This window comes from Typopeltis vanoorti, chromosome 19, assembly GCF_054136105.1.
Source record: "Typopeltis vanoorti isolate ZY-2024b chromosome 19, IOZ_Tvanoo_1.0, whole genome shotgun sequence".
Classification (NCBI taxonomy): domain Eukaryota; kingdom Metazoa; phylum Arthropoda; class Arachnida; order Uropygi; family Thelyphonidae; genus Typopeltis; species Typopeltis vanoorti.
This window is the reverse complement of record NC_143567.1, coordinates 37041440-37057543: the sequence shown is the minus strand read 5'-3', so window position 1 is coordinate 37057543 and position 16104 is coordinate 37041440. Positions and strand designations below refer to the sequence as shown.

General features: G+C 34.2%; 1 protein-coding gene across 1 annotated transcript in view; it reads right to left on the bottom strand.

Annotated features, from left to right (window-relative positions):
• Nucleotides 1-16104, bottom strand: part of Ccdc58 (Coiled-coil domain-containing 58) — an 82019-nt gene that overhangs the window by 20542 nt on the left and 45373 nt on the right. The window contains exons 2-3 of the mRNA XM_090409372.1: nucleotides 15763-15888; nucleotides 849-995 (exon numbers count right to left, since the gene is read on the bottom strand). Coding sequence (XP_090265498.1) covers nucleotides 849-995; nucleotides 15763-15888 — 273 coding nt within the window. The remainder of the gene's footprint in view (nucleotides 1-848; nucleotides 996-15762; nucleotides 15889-16104) is intronic.

Below are 16104 nucleotides of genomic sequence, written 5' to 3'. Positions count from 1 at the left end.
AGTCACACATTTTGGGGCGGTGGTAGTAGTAGTAGATAGACAGTTGAAGTTTAGAGCGAATATTAAAGTAGTCAGGGTAGCTCACAGGATTACTTGGTTATTGAAAAACACTCTAATAAGCAGAGATAAGGAAGTGATCATTCCTCTTTAGAGAGCTTTGATACAACCAAATCTGGATTACTATGCTCAGGTTTGTCACCTGGGTTTCTTGGGGATGAGAAAGTTGTGGAGAGGATCCAGAGGCGAGTGGTCTATGGATTGCAAAAGTTGTTTGAGAGGCAAAACAGGGGTGTATGATAGAAACATTTAAGTTACTTAAAGGATTTTATATGACTGATGCAGGAGAAATATTTCAGCACTTTGCTAGAGAGCGTAGAACAAGAGGTCATCCCTGGAAGATGGATAAGAGTGTGTGATTAGCAAGGGCATGAGGACCAGATTTTTTTGCTTGGACAATGGTGAATAAATGGAATGGGTTGTCTGTCAGTTCTAAGTGGTTTGCCTATTAATGGTTTCAAGGAGAATTATGATAGATACTGTGTTGATAGTTTGGGTCTTTCACGATGAGTCTTAGTACCCCACGGAGGTGCCCATGAAATAAGCAATAATAATAATAATAATGTTTAAAATTAATGCAAAGTAAATATTTTGAAAATAGACCAAAATGACAAAAACATTTCTTAAATACCTAAGATATAAATGTCAAAAATGTTACTATTATTATAAAAAATAAATAAATTCACATTATAGCATACTATACAGAATCTTGTATTTTCAATGCGACATCTTAATTATGTCAGTTGTTAAGATTCAACAGCATAATAATAATAAATTAGTAAAACATATACCTTTGTTTGCTCTTTCCTGAGTTTCTTTAGCAAATCTAAATTGTCTTGGTCTGAAAGTCGTTTATCTTTTAATGTTCTGACTTCTTCTGAAGTTTGAGATATGCATTTTTTAATGGTGTTTTCTCTTTGTTCATATGCTCCTTGAAGCTATAACAGATTGGAGAAATCATTTCATATGATATTTCACTCTTGATGTAACTCAAAATTGTACATCCCTAAAAAAAACTACAGAATAAGTCAATCCGATACCTATGTTATGCAAAATCTGTACAGAAAACAGCATACATTTTTTCTGCAATTTATATAGTTTATATATAAACGATCAAGGGAGTACTTAATGAAAGCATGACAAAATCATGTTTCCCTGGTGCAAAAATTCATGATATTAGACACGCTATAAGATGAAGTAACTGGCTGTCTTGGTTGGCACAAATGATTTGAGAGGCGAGAAGTATTCTATGACAGAGGATGTAAAGGAGTTGTTAGAAGTGGCAAAACTGAAGAGCAAGAAGGTGAAGATTGTAAGTCTCCTGCCACACTATGATAGAGGAGAACTGGAGAGGAGGACGTTGGTAGTTAACAAGTCTATACGTAGGTTGTGCAGAAGGAATGATGTAAGATTTGAGGATTCGTGGTCTATGTTTGACAGAAAGAAGGATATGTATAATGCTGATGGACTGCATCTAAATGGTTTTGGTGTTAGGTGTCTAGAGAGCTTTGTTTGTCAAGCATGCTGAAGCACAAATTCTGGAAAACTTAATCAATTAGGGTGGAAGCACGTTGGTCATTCTCACACTCATGAGGTGAGTGTGAGAATGACCAAGTGCGTAATCCAGTCTCTCAAAATAGTGAATAGGGTAGTCAATTCAGGAAGTAAAAGTGGGTGGGAACCTAAAGGGCTGCTGCTGCAATTTCTATATACTAATGCCAGAAGTATCAGGAACAAGAGGGAGGAGTTTATGGCATTGGTTAGTGCAATCTTGTCAAAAGTTATAGACATTAGTGAGACTTAGCTAACAGCAGATGATGCAATTACAGATCGTATGTGAAGGGATTAGTATTTTCAGGGAGGATAGAGATGAGAGGATGGGGAGGGGGGGGGTATTGCTGATGACAGCAGATGAATTGCAGCCAAAAAAAGAAAGGAGAGATAAGTGGGAGAGTGGCTGTTCATTTGAAGCAGTCTGGTGTGAGATTAAGGCCAGTAAGACAAAATATATAGTTGGTTGTTGCTATAGGCAAAGGAGTGCTACAGATAATCTGGAAGACATGCATCGCCAAATTACAAAGGTTGTTTGAAAAGTTTGGTAAATTTCCGATAGACAGCGACACAATTCGTTCATTCATACCAGTGTCAGCATGTGTCATCTTTTTCATGACCCCTGGCAAAATTTTAGCCATGTGTGATGCATAGTTCTTGTTTGGCAAACATTTAAAACGATTGTATTCACATTCATAAAAATGGAGAAAAATGACTTTCATGCAGTAATAAAATACTATTTGAAGAAGTGGACGGCCATGCAGATCAAAGCCGAGTTAGATGCAGTTCATGGGAACTCTGCACCAGCATTAAAGACTATTTATTTTTGGATAAATAAGTTTAAATGTGGTTGTAAGTCCATAGAAGCACAATCCAGACATCCGACTGCGGTCACTATGAAGGAAATGACTGACAAAATCCATGGTATAGTTATGGAAGACCACTGAGTGAAAGTGCATGAGATTGTAGGCATCTCAACTGAATGGGTGTATAATATCCTGCACGAAAAATTGCACATAAAAAAACTGTATGCATGATGGGAACTGTGATTGTTGACTGTTGATGAAAAATGCATTAGAAAAGACATTTTCAACGCAGTGTTTGGCGATGTTCAATTGCAATTCACAGGATTTTTTGCATCGATTCATAACTGTAGACGAAACTTGGGTCCACCACCACTACACACCTGAGTCCAAGCAGCAGTCAAAACAGTGGACAATGCCCTGTGAGAGAGCACTGAAAAAAGCGAAGACCATTTTGTCAGCTTTTGGGATTCCCAAGGAATTATCATGATAGACTATTTCGAAAACGGTAAGACAATAACAGGAGTCTATTATGTGTCATTATTGGACTGTTTTTTATAAAAAGAACTGAAGAAAAAACAGCCAAAACTGGCACACAAAAAAGTGCTCTTTCATCAAGACAATGCACCATCCGACACATCAGCCGTCGCAATAGCAAAATTGCATGAATTGAGGTTCGAATCGGTTCTACATCCAATGTATTCTCCGAACTTGGCCCCATGTGACTTCTTGTTCCCAAACTTAGAAACTTGGCTCGGTAGAAAAAAATTTTCTTCAAATGAGGATGTCATCAAGGCTGTCAATGACAATTTTGCACAATTTGACAAATCCTACTTTTTTAGATGGGATGAAAAAATTGGAAACTCGCTGGATCAAATGGATAGACCTCGATGGAGACTATGTTGAGAAATAAAGGTGATTAAAAAAAAAGTGTTTAACTTATTTTTTTTATCAAACTTTTACAAAACAAGCCTCTTAGTACAATGAGTACAGGTTGAGTGATTATTATGGGAGACTTCAACTAAGAAGATATAGATTGGAAGGAAGAAAGGATATGGAATTTATACACCTACTGAGAGATAATTACTTAAGGCAACATGTGATGGAGGGGACTATGAGTGGGAGAGTATTGGACCTGGTCGCAGTATCAGAAGAGATATCCACAACCAATTTGATAACACTGCCTCCATGGTGAAAGTGGTGGTCTTGACTTGGGAAATTGTAAAACATGAGGAATATTCTATCAAGAAGGGATATTTGTGGAACTACGTAGGCTGTTCAATAAGTAATAAGACTGTATTCATACAGAAAACAGATTACCTTTAATCATCATCATTTACATGGTCTTTTTCGAAGTAACTACCGTGAGACGTGATGCATTGTCCCAACGTTGCGTCCACTTCTTAAACACATGTGAGAGTCCGTTTATTGAGAGTTCTTTCAAAACCACCTCCCCAGTTTTTACACATGCTTTGTTGCTTTCGAAATGGTGGCCTCTTAGTGGTTTCTTGAGTTGAGGAAACAGCCAGAAATTGCACGGCGCGAGATCAGGACTGTATGGAGGGTGTGGTAGGATATCTGTGTTGTTCTTCTGCAAAACATCCACTACACAACCAGCAATATGTGGCCTTGCATTATCGTGGTGCAGTAAGAAGCCATTCTTCAGCAATGGACGCTTGCTTTTGACGTGCTTTATGATAATCGCTGCTGTGTAGATCATTGTCTCTATGATGGACATTGAAGGTCTTCCCTAACGTTCAAGATCTTCCACATTTTGCCTTCCTTCCTTGAAAGTTTTATGCCGGCGAAAAACACTTGCCCCCGACATTGCTTCATTGTTGAAAGCTTCGCATATCATGTTAAAAGTGTCCGATGCCGATTTTTGCAAACGCACACAAAATTTAATCGCATAATGCTGTTCCAAGAACGCTTCCATTTCGAAGACTGGTCGTGCCTCGTAGGCACACCGATGAGCATCTGCATTTAGTCATGAGACACTCTGACACATCAGCCCATACACGCCATCTATCAACCTCTTTTGTTAATACAGACAGCAACATTTCTTTATTCCACTGAAATTAATATTGTGATGAGTGGTTTCGCCACAGTAAAATTAGTCTTATAATTTATTGAACAGCCCACGTACAAGGCAGATGATTATGACATGCTTAAGAAGAAGCTTAAATCTGTGCCATGGCATTGAACACTGCAGGGTAAGGATGTTAGTAGTGCATGGGAGATAGTTAAGGGTCATCTAGAGGAAGCAGTAATAAATTGTATACCTAAGATAAGCAGGATTAATGAGGTAGGAGCTAAAGAGATGACTAATATCATTAAGCATGAGCTGCAGAAGAAGAAAATGCTGTTGAGGGTATAAAAAGAGAAAGGTGACCAGCATGAGAAGGAAGGCAAAATCAGATTATGAGAAGAATCTAGCTGAGTAGGGCAAAGGAACTCCCAAAGAGTTCATCGTTTCTGGCAAGTAAAAGGAAGAATGACTATGGAAGATTAACCTTAATGAGTGATGATGGTCTTGAGGTGACAGAAGCAAATAAAATAGTTGAGTTATTGAATGACCACTCTGCAAGGGTATATCATTCTATTGAGGTTATTGCTTTAACATGTGACAGACATTAATGTGGGAACACAGGAGGATGAATTAGAGGTTCTCAGGATATTGCAGAATCTCAATGTAAATACAGCTGTAGGACCGGATGAGATACCAGCTTCGGTTTTGTGAGAATGTCCAAGGGAACTAGCAATGTCCCTGATTAGGCTCTTTAATCTAGTCTCAGCTCTTGTAGAGTTCCAAGTGAGTAATACAAGTGCCTTGCTTAAGGGAGGTTCTAAGACTGTAGTAGCAAATTATAGACCAATCAGTATCTCAGATGTGGTAGTAAATGTACTGGAAAAATTTGTCAAAAATAGAATTCAAGAATGGTTGGATAAAAATATGATACTGTATGAAGGGAAACATGGCTATGTGAAGAGTTGACCATTCTTTAGTAATTTACTAACTTTTTATAAGAGAGTAACAGCTGTGTTGGATAAAGGAAATGGCTACATGATGATTATGCTGGATTTTGCAAAGACATTGACAGAATACCACATGAAACTCTGTTATGCAAATTAGAACAAATGGGGATGGATATGACACTGGTTAAGTGGATAAGAGGGTTGCTGCTCTACAGATATATCAAAAAGTGGTATACAGAGGGGAAGAATTCTGGCAAAAACAGGCAACTAGTGGTGTATTGAAAGGTTCAGTGCTGGAACTATTGCTGTTTAATTTGTACATCAATGATATAGGAAATAAATGGAAAGGAAATATTCAGTTTGCTGATGATGATGCAAAATTAGGTAGAGTAATAGTTAATCAAGTCGATGTGGAGAGCTTGCAGGATGATTTAAATAGGCTGTCAGTATGAACAAAAGATAATGGGTATCATTTTAATGTATAGAAATATAAAGTTATGCATTTTGGAATAAACAGATTACAAGCTGAGTATCACATTGATGGCACTGTACTCCAGGAAATAGATGAAGCAACAGATTTAGAGGTAGTAGTACTTGTGCCAAGTAATCTTATGGGCTAACTTAGGACATATTGCTAAGGTAGCCATATGATTACTTGGCTATTTTAGAACATAGTAACAAAGAGATAAGAAAGTTATTATTCCTTTTTATAAGGCCTTGATATGTTCACATCTGGATTACTGTGCGCAAGTCTGGTCTCATGGGTATATGTAAGCAGTGAAGAAGATTCAGAGGAGAGCAACCAAGATGGTGAGTGGTCTCTGAAATGTTCCCTATGAGGATAGATTGAGGATGTGTGGATTGCAGAAATTGGTTGATAGAAAAAGAGGGAATATAATAGAAACATTTTAGTTGCTTAAAGGGTTTTATAGGATTGGTGCAGGGAAATGTTTCAGTTCTTGTCTAGAGGCGAAAGAATAAGAGAAGTTAAATAAAGGTATGGTTAGTAAGAGTGTGAGTACTAGATTTTTTGCTTGGAGAGTTGTGAATAAGTGGAATGAGTTGCCAGAGTCAGTTGTGAGTGCTTTGTCTTTTAATGAATTCAAGGAGAGGTATGATAGATTGTGTGGATAGTTTGGGTCTCTGTGATGAGTTTCAGACTCCGTTGAGGTGCCTGTACAACAGGGTTTCTCAAACTGTATTCCGCGGAACACTATTGTTCACGAGAAGTTCTGGAATTTGTCATTTTAGTTTTCTAATAATTTTTCATGAATAAATATTTTATAGTAAAAATATTCTGAGGAGAATAATATTCATGAATATGTCGAAAAGCTCAGATCCAGAACGCCTAATAACATCTGTGTATCGTTAATTTTCACACATCGAAACCTTTCAACATTTGGGAAAGGGAATGCTGCTGTTTATGATGGGTCATAAAAACTGCTTGCAAGCCCATTACAACAATTGGTGTCATATCCTCTGTTCTCAAAACTGAAGGAAATGACATCTGTGTAGCAAATGTCAGTGACCAAGCAGCATATTTTTAAACATGGAAATATTCTTGAATTATCGTTAATTTTCACACATTGAAATCTTTCAACAATCGGGAAAGAGAATACCTCTGTTTATGACCGATCATAAAAATTGCCTGCAAGCCGATTACAACAATGGGTGGTGTGTTCTCAAAACTGAACAAAATAACATCTGCATTGCAAATGTCAGTGACCAATCAGCAAGAAAGTATAAAGAAAATTTTTCCACTGAAATTGAAGATCAAGGTGGTCTGTATCTGGTTCTCAAATCTATTACTGCTGAATACTTTCTTCGCAAGTTCATATTGCAGTGTGTAAGTGCTTATTCTGAAACTGGAGTGCCATGATTTTTTTAAAAGTGATAGGAATGCAGAGTTAAAATCTAATATAAATAAGAGACAAGGCACTTTGTTTAATTTTGGTATTAAGAAATCTCTTATTGAAGGTGTTTGTGACGGAACAGGTAGTGAGTCATCCACCTCAAGCCTATAAAGTCTCCAGGATGTACAAAAGGAGGGGAAAACTACCAGCACACAGGAGAAAAAGTCTGCATTCACTTGTAAGTACTTATAATAATATTATAAATATATTTGGTGATCAGAATGGGATATGTCAATGAAAATCAGCACAAATTAATTTAATGATGTTTGCCTGAAGAAACTACGACATGCTACAAGATTTCATTAGTCCATTGATTGATAGCTAATTTAAATGTAATTTATATTTGTCAACATGCCACACCGTATACATAAGTGTACCAATACTCTTTATGATTATGCCATAATTAATTATTAATACTTATGTTAATGTATGAACTTTAAAAAATTTTTGAAAGGTATTTACGAGTAAATTTGTTGGTACCGGGCTCTCGAGGGAAAAAAAAAAAAATCAGCTAATGCCTTTTTATTCCCGTATATAGGGAGTAGGTGAGGCAGCTTTTAAAAAAAGAATTCTTCTTACTATTTTAACTAATTTTATAATTAATATCTGATTTATTTTGAACTGTTTAATTTTTGTTACTGAACATTTTACCAAATCATCCTTATTGCAATTGCTTTTCCATTATTTGATACAGTTTAGTACTTTTCTTACAAGTGTTGTTACAATTCATATTTACTTTTGTGTGTTGCAGTCTTTTTTTTATATTTTGTGTTATTCATTTACTTTTATATTATTCAACATTTCTTATTTATAATCTTATTGTTTTTCATACTAAAGTTATTTATAACACAATTCTATTTGTTTTTATTATAGCTCTGACAAATATTGGAATTTGAATATTATTGAAAAAATACCCATGGATTCTTGTTTAAAGACAGGAACTTTAACACAAGGAGGAGCAAGTACTTCTGCTGACACATCTACTCGTATGATTGGAGAAGATATGGAAATGCAAACTGTGGTTTCTTCAAAAGCTAATATTAAAGAACAAGAGTCATCTAAGAACAAACCAAAACGGAAGTATCATGAAAGTTATTTAAATTATGGATTTACGTGTATTGGCAATACACATGCTCCTGATGCAATGTGTGTTTTATGTAATAAAATACTAGTAAACAGTTCTTTGGCTGCAGCTAAACTTCGTAGGCACTTCGAAACGAAATACACCGATTACAAAGGAAAAGATATACCTGTTTTTAAGAGACGACGTGACTCGCTAGAAAAATCTAAACTTCAAATGGCTATAATTGCTACAACTGAAAATGCAACAGAGGCATCTTTTTGCGTGAGTTACCGTATTGCACTTCATGGTGAAGCTCATACAATTGGCGAGATGCTCATTAAGCCTTGTGTGAAAGACATTGTATCATGCATGTTAAACGAGCAGGTTGCTAAAAAAATAGATGCAGTACAATTATCAAATGATACTGTTTCATGCCACATCAAAGATCTTTCTGCTGATTACATATTGAAGTGAGATGGCTATCCAGAGGAAAAGCATTATTGAGGCTTTATGAACTTCGAAGTGAGTTAATGGTCTTCTTGATGTCACATAATTTAGGACAAAATTTTATTGAATTATTAAGAAATTCTTCATGGTTGATGAGTCTTGCATATCTGGCAGATATTTTTACAAAGTGCAATGATATTATCTTATCTTTACAAGGAAAGAACATTACAATTTTTAATACAAGAGATAAAATTGCATCTTTTGATAGGAAGTTGCAATTCTGGATTTCTACAGTTGAACAGAATAATTTTGATTGTTTTCCCACCTTGCATGAATTTTTAACTGAAATAAATTCTAAATTAAATGAAGAAGTATCTAACGTAATTTTAGAACACTTGCATGATTTGCAATCAACCCTTTTGCAATATTTTCGAAAATCCAGTGAGGACAATTCCTGGATTCTGAATCCATTTACAGTGACAGCTAAGCCAGCAGGCTTCAGTGCAAGTGACTATGAAAATCTAATTGACTTAATTAGTGACTCTGATTTAAAACAAAAATACAAGGAACTGCCAATAAATGATTTCTGGATAAATTTAACAGAAGAGTACCCCAGTGTATTAAAACTAACTATTCTTGTTTTACTTCCTTTTACAACGACATATTTATGCGAGGCAGGATTTTCATATTATGCTGCAACCAGGGCCGGCTCTACCAACAGTGCAAGACGTGCATTTGCATGGGGAGGCAAGTTTTTTATGGGCGGCAAAGTTGGCATAAACTATACGAAAAATAAGGGAGAAGAGGTGGCAAAATATGCTACTGCATGGGGCGGCCCTGGCTGCAACCAAATCAAAGTTCATGAACAGACTCGACGCTACACCAAATATGAGAATTCAACTTTCTAATATTGTGCCTGATATCAAAAGAATTTGTAATTCAAAGACTCAAAAACATCGGAGTCATTAAGAACTTAATTTGCAATATACGTGTTTTACTATTTTTATGTGTTTTGTTTTTACTAATTAACATTTGACAATAAATGATTGTTTTTTCTTAACGCTTAGATTTACTCATTTATTTTATTTATATTTACCTACCCTACAAAACCAGCATACAGGAGAAAAAGTCTGCATTCACTCATAAGTACTTATAATATTATAAATTTTTGATGATCAGAATGGAATATGTCAATGAAAATCAGCATAAATTAATTTAATGATGGTTTAATTGGTGTTTAATTATTAATTAATAATTAATTATAAATTATTAATTAATAATTAATTATTAATTATTAATTAACAATAAAATAAGCTAAATTGTCGATTAATTATTAATTAATACATTACAAAATAACCAAGGTGTTCCGTGAACATTTCAGGATTTGTGAAGTGTTCCGTCATAGAAAAAGTTTGAGAAACCCTGCTGTACAATAATAAAAATAAATAATAATATATAAACTATTCAGAAAAATTCAGAACATTAGATCTGATCATAAAAAGATCCTTCTGAGCCTTTTTCCAACTTATGGTTATTCTTTTGCTCCTAGTACAATGGGTAGCTAGTTTCTTCTATTCACTGCCGGTGTTGATAGACAGGTAAATAAATCCTCTTAATGCTCTTCATTCCCGAAAGAGCTCCTTCAGTCCTAACTAACTTTTGATGACTAATGGCAGCGTCACCATCCTCTCAGTGAGATGAGCCCAAGTTACCAATGAATCAAAGATTTTCAGGAATATTCAAGATTTTTAATAATGTTGATGGCAAACAACTGCCATCATCTTGTGGCCATAAATCCTAACATTCATATTAATGTGTATGTAATAGTGCAAGTTCTGGGGCAAATTTTCTTGGGATATGGACTTAAAAATTCAAGTTTCTTGTAGGGGAATCATACTTGCTGGAGACTAACTCTGGAACTGGTGAAAGGAATATTTAAAAATGTTCCTCTAGCGTGACTAGAATCAAACTTAGAATGGTCTTTCTTTGGGTAGCCTAGAGCTATGTACACAAACACCATTTTCAGAGGGCTACATACAAGCACCTATGTGATGATGGATGGCATTCTTTAAACTTCTTCAAAACTGTAGGAATGTTCCCAAAGATCTGCTCTTCTGCTTATAAATCAATGTTCTTCGCTTATCGATAGCTAGTACTCTTCAATTTTAATAATCAGAGTATGCAGTATGCTTCATTCTTCATGGCTTCAAAGTGTGCACACACATGCATATTCAAAAGTTCAAAAAACATTCACCACTAATTTACCACCATTAGCCTTAAATGCAATTTCCGTACCAAGTTTCAATGACGTTAGATAAACAAGTCAACTAAAATATGGCCCTGCCTTGTTTTTCATAAAAACAAATCTTATCAACTATTCTAACCTTCAATAGTGTTTTTAGAACGGAGCATATATCACTTTCTGAATTAATTAACCTGTTATCTTCCCTGACACACACACCTCATCATCACTTCCATCAGCTTTAAAGCTTGGCATTCTCTCGAACAACTATATTTACAAATTTTAGGTCTACCTAAATACTGTTTTCATTTAAAACCTATCTAAAAATCCTTGAATAAGTGTGTTTAGATGACAGAAATTCAACTAACTAATAATCACCTTATTTCATGACATGGCTGTTTATACCTCTCTCTCCTTTTTTTTTTTTTTAATCTACATGAACAAACAACTAATCCAAATGTCCAAGTTTAGCGAGTCAGCTATTTTCCTTCTTTTTCCCAATCTCACCTTCACTCTCTGGGCAAACCTACTTCCAACAATATTTCTCAAAAACTACAACTAATCCACATGTCCAACTTCAAGTTTAGCGAGTCAGCTCTTTTCCTTCTTTTTCCCCATTTCACCTTCACTCTCTGGGCAACCTACTTCCAACAATATTTCTCAAAAATTACAACTTCACCTTTAAGGCTTAAAGAAATGAACAACTTTAATACTTTAGATTACTGAAATTCATGATGCTTCTAAAATGTTTACAATATAAAAGAAAATGCTAAGCAATTTTTGGTAATGGAGTAGACCCTTTTTTTTTAACAAGACCCATGGTCTTGAAGATATAAATGCTGAAAACTTGACTAAAGATTTCATTAGAGCTGAGATGATAATCAATTTAGGGTGGCAGGTATCAGATAATAACAAATGAGTACAGAAAAAAACATGAAGATGAAACAAGAATTTTAAACTAATGATGAAAAAGTTAAAACCAAAAAGATGAATTTGTAAGCTTTGGATTTTAAAGAACTCAGAATGAAACAAAACTATTATATATATAAAGCCAGCAACAAACACGATGGGTACTGGCTGTTTCATTACATTGAAAATGTCATCAGATGAATAAAGCAAAAAAACTGACTCTGAATTAGCCATGTGGATATTTTGTACTGTGTTAGGAGAAGTTTGGTGTTGGTCCGAGAGTATTCAGGAATTGGGCTGATTTGAGATTCCTAGGTGGTAATTTATTTGGTTTAATTGGTGCATTAAGGGGATAGTAAATATTGTCATTTTATGTTTATAGCACATTGTTTTCTCAGGATTCTTAGGGGCTCATGTTGGTGAGTACAGGCATAGCAAACCGAGATACCTAAGCTAGACCTGATCTTATTTCCTATAATATACATTTGGTATATCATATCTGTAGACTGGTATTCTACTGTTCTTTCCTCTACTCTCTCTTTTACTTCTCCCCCACTCCCCACCCAGTGCTATTAGAGCAATTCGAGGGCAAGGAGGTGACTTTCCTCTCAAGCTGTAGTTCCCACTATCTACTAAAAAAAAAAGGCAAGCCTAGTTGTCTTGAGGTGGAAGCCCCACCACTAGGATACCTATCGTCATGCTAGTCACTTGACATAGGGAAACACGTAACTTTCAAGTCTCAATGAAATCCAAACCAGAGAGAAAACATAAGAAAAGACTGTAAACTGGAAAAGGTTAAGAAACTTTGGAAAAAGAAAAACATGGTGAAATATGCTATATGAAACATTAGAAGCATAGCACATAAAGAAGAATTAGATAAAATTTTAAATGACAGAATAAAGAAATTGCAGTTCTTACAGAAACAAAAAAGAAACTTAAAAGAACAAAAGAAACAGCTAATTACAATACCATATATAGTGGAGTGGACAAACAAATACATGTAAAAGCTGGTGTAATGATTTGGATCCATAAATCAATTAAAGCAAAAATAACTAGTTATACATACTGGAATGAAAGAATATTAGAAGTGTGATTAAAATTAAATAAAGAAAATTTAACAGCTGTTGGAGTGTATGCTCCTGGAGAAGAAAAAGAAGAAGAAAGTGATTACTTTTACAAAGAGTTATGAGGAATATATGAAAAATTAAATAAAACAGATCATATAATTATAGCCGAAGATCTTAATGAGAGAATAGGAATGAAAAAAATTAACAATAATATACAAAAATTTGGAGAACCAACAGTAAACAAAAATGGAAAGCGACTCATTGATTATATAATATATAATAATAATTTTAAAATAATGAATACATTTTACAAACATAAAAATATACATAAATATACATTGTGTGCAAGAGGACAAAAATCAATAATAGACTACTTTATAACAAATGAAAAGCAGCAAACCTCTTCTTAGATGTTAAAGTCAGAAGAGGGCTAGAAATCGACACAGATCACTATTTAGTGCAGACAAAACTAAGGTTTCCACCAAACGGGTTACAAAAAAATAAACAAACTAGAGAAACAAAATCTAATTACAAAGTAAGACTATTAAATGATTCAAGTATAAGAAATTTATACCAACAGAGGATTAATAACTACTTAGAAAAAATACAAGAAAATGAAGACATTGAGAAAGAATGGAATAATATAAACAAAATTATTGCATCAGCAGCATATGAAAGTCTAAGAACACATAAAAATATAAAGCTGGTTTTTAAAAGATTGTTAAGTAGCAAAAAACAAGAACATGAAATTGAATATAAAAAAAAGACGAGAAATAGTCAAAAGAGAAACCAGGAAGAGACACAGAGAAGGCTAGGAAAAATTTGTATCATATCTAGAAAATGCCATATACAAAATAAGATCAAATGCATATAAAATACTAAAACACATGAATGCAGATATAAAACAAACTGTAAATATAAATTGTGAAATTGATGTAAAAGAATTCTTGGATTACTTTACAGATCTTTGGATGGATAATACTGGCATCAAAACAAATTGCACCAGAAACTTACAAAATACTTTAAATGATATAACAATAAAAGACAACCTAAATAAAATAAAAAATAGCAAATCAGCAGGAGAAGATGGGATAAACTCCAAACTATATAAATTTGCTGGAAAAAAATTTCATCAAAGATTATTAAAATTTTTAAATAAAATATATACAAATGGACAAATACCAATAGAATGGAATACAAGTATAGTAATACCTATATTTTAAAAAGGGGATAAAACAAAACCTGCTATTTACAGAAGTATTAGTTTATTGAATACACGTTACAAAATATATAGTAAAATACTTAATGAAAAACTGAAAACATACAGTGAAAAGAAGTGAGATGTATATTTTTTGCATAGAAAGTGGAAGGACGAATAGCATGAATTGTCAGAGGATGTTAGGAGTGCAAATGAGTTTAGGGTACAACATAACAGTTAACGACCATGAAGTAAATGGGGAGACAGACTTCTGAGAGTATATATATATATATATATATATCTATATCTACTCTATAATATAAAATGATAAGCTTTTAACGTTTTTGTAAAGTTATTTGAAATGTTTTGAAGCTCAGGGGCTAACCTGAGTGTCGAGTCTTCAAAATTCAAGGAGAACCGGCCCACCAGTCCGGAACACGGGGGGGGGGGGGGGCATAGCCCCTTAGTGTGTGTGTATCAGGAACATACATTCAGGGCGTGCTAGTTGTGCGGTGCACACTCACGGAATAGCAATATCACCAATATTATATTTTTGCATTTATTCAAGTTAAAGACTCTTCTAATTGTTTCCTTGCTTTGCGTGAGTCTTAAAATTAAACATGATATACTTGAAGAGGCCACTTTTTGATGCATGAATGTTGCATCGCATATGTATTAATAGCCTGGGTTTCACCCTCTGCACAACAGATGGTGCAGAGGGTCAAATTCATAGCATTACAGTGGTTTTAAACCACCCAGAAGGCAAAGCAAAATGTGCTTAGATTAATAGATCCCAGAAATCAGTGGCTGTGATTGATTATTGTGTCAACCAATCCAATTGAATGCTGTCATTTCTTATGAGAGTCTGTTTATGTTTTCTGAGTTTCATCTGTTTTGCATGTGTTTAGAACACTGACATAGACAAGTGATTTTCTATAAATAATTTATAATTTTTTTGCACGTATTTACAATGGAAAACAATGCTGACATTCAGTTGATTGCCATTTTCTGCCAGAGGGTTTGCAGATGCCTGATTATAGTTGGAGGTTCGAACTTGTGTATAAATAAATCAAATGAATTATTTCAGCCTTTCTTTGGTTCAATCTGGAAAAATAATAATTTCCCAAGTGATTACTTTTTCTGATTTCTGTGTGTATTATATAGCTGTATTTAAAAATGTATCAAAAATTCAAATTATCTGTGTCTCACTCTAGTATTTGTCAATGATATCTAATCTCACCAGAAAATGTAAAACCTTATAGTTCTCACATAAATGGCACGCATAATTATTCATTTGATCTTTATGCTTTCCATATTTAAACTATGAAAAGCATAATTATATTAATTAATAAATTAAAAAATTCAAAATTATCTTACAATTAATTGCATTGGACCAATTAAGATGACTATGCACTCTTAAAACTTTCATACATTAATAAAAATGCAACCCTATGGTCAAATTGATGTAAGCCAAACAACAGCACACCCTAAATGGGCAAGCAATGCCACTGATATGTATATATAAGAATATCTTACCTGTTCATATAGGCCTTTACATTGGTCAGTAACACTAGCTTTAGAAGCAAAGGAATCTGTTGGTATTGTTGTATTTAATGCATGAATAATATTATCATCAATCTTTCTCAGGGTTTTCATGGCTTCCTATAAAATGTAAACAAATCAGCATTTTTATTCTTGGGAATGGCAAATGACTGAAATGATGCTTATGCAAGTTGATTTCATGATTATATAAAAAGTGATAATTGTGAGAATACTGATAAAAAGAAGATGATATGAAAACAAATCCTGATTTCTAATTTTAATTAGACATGGCTTCAGAACCTTTTTGTGTTCTCATACAAAAGAAAAACCTTCAGG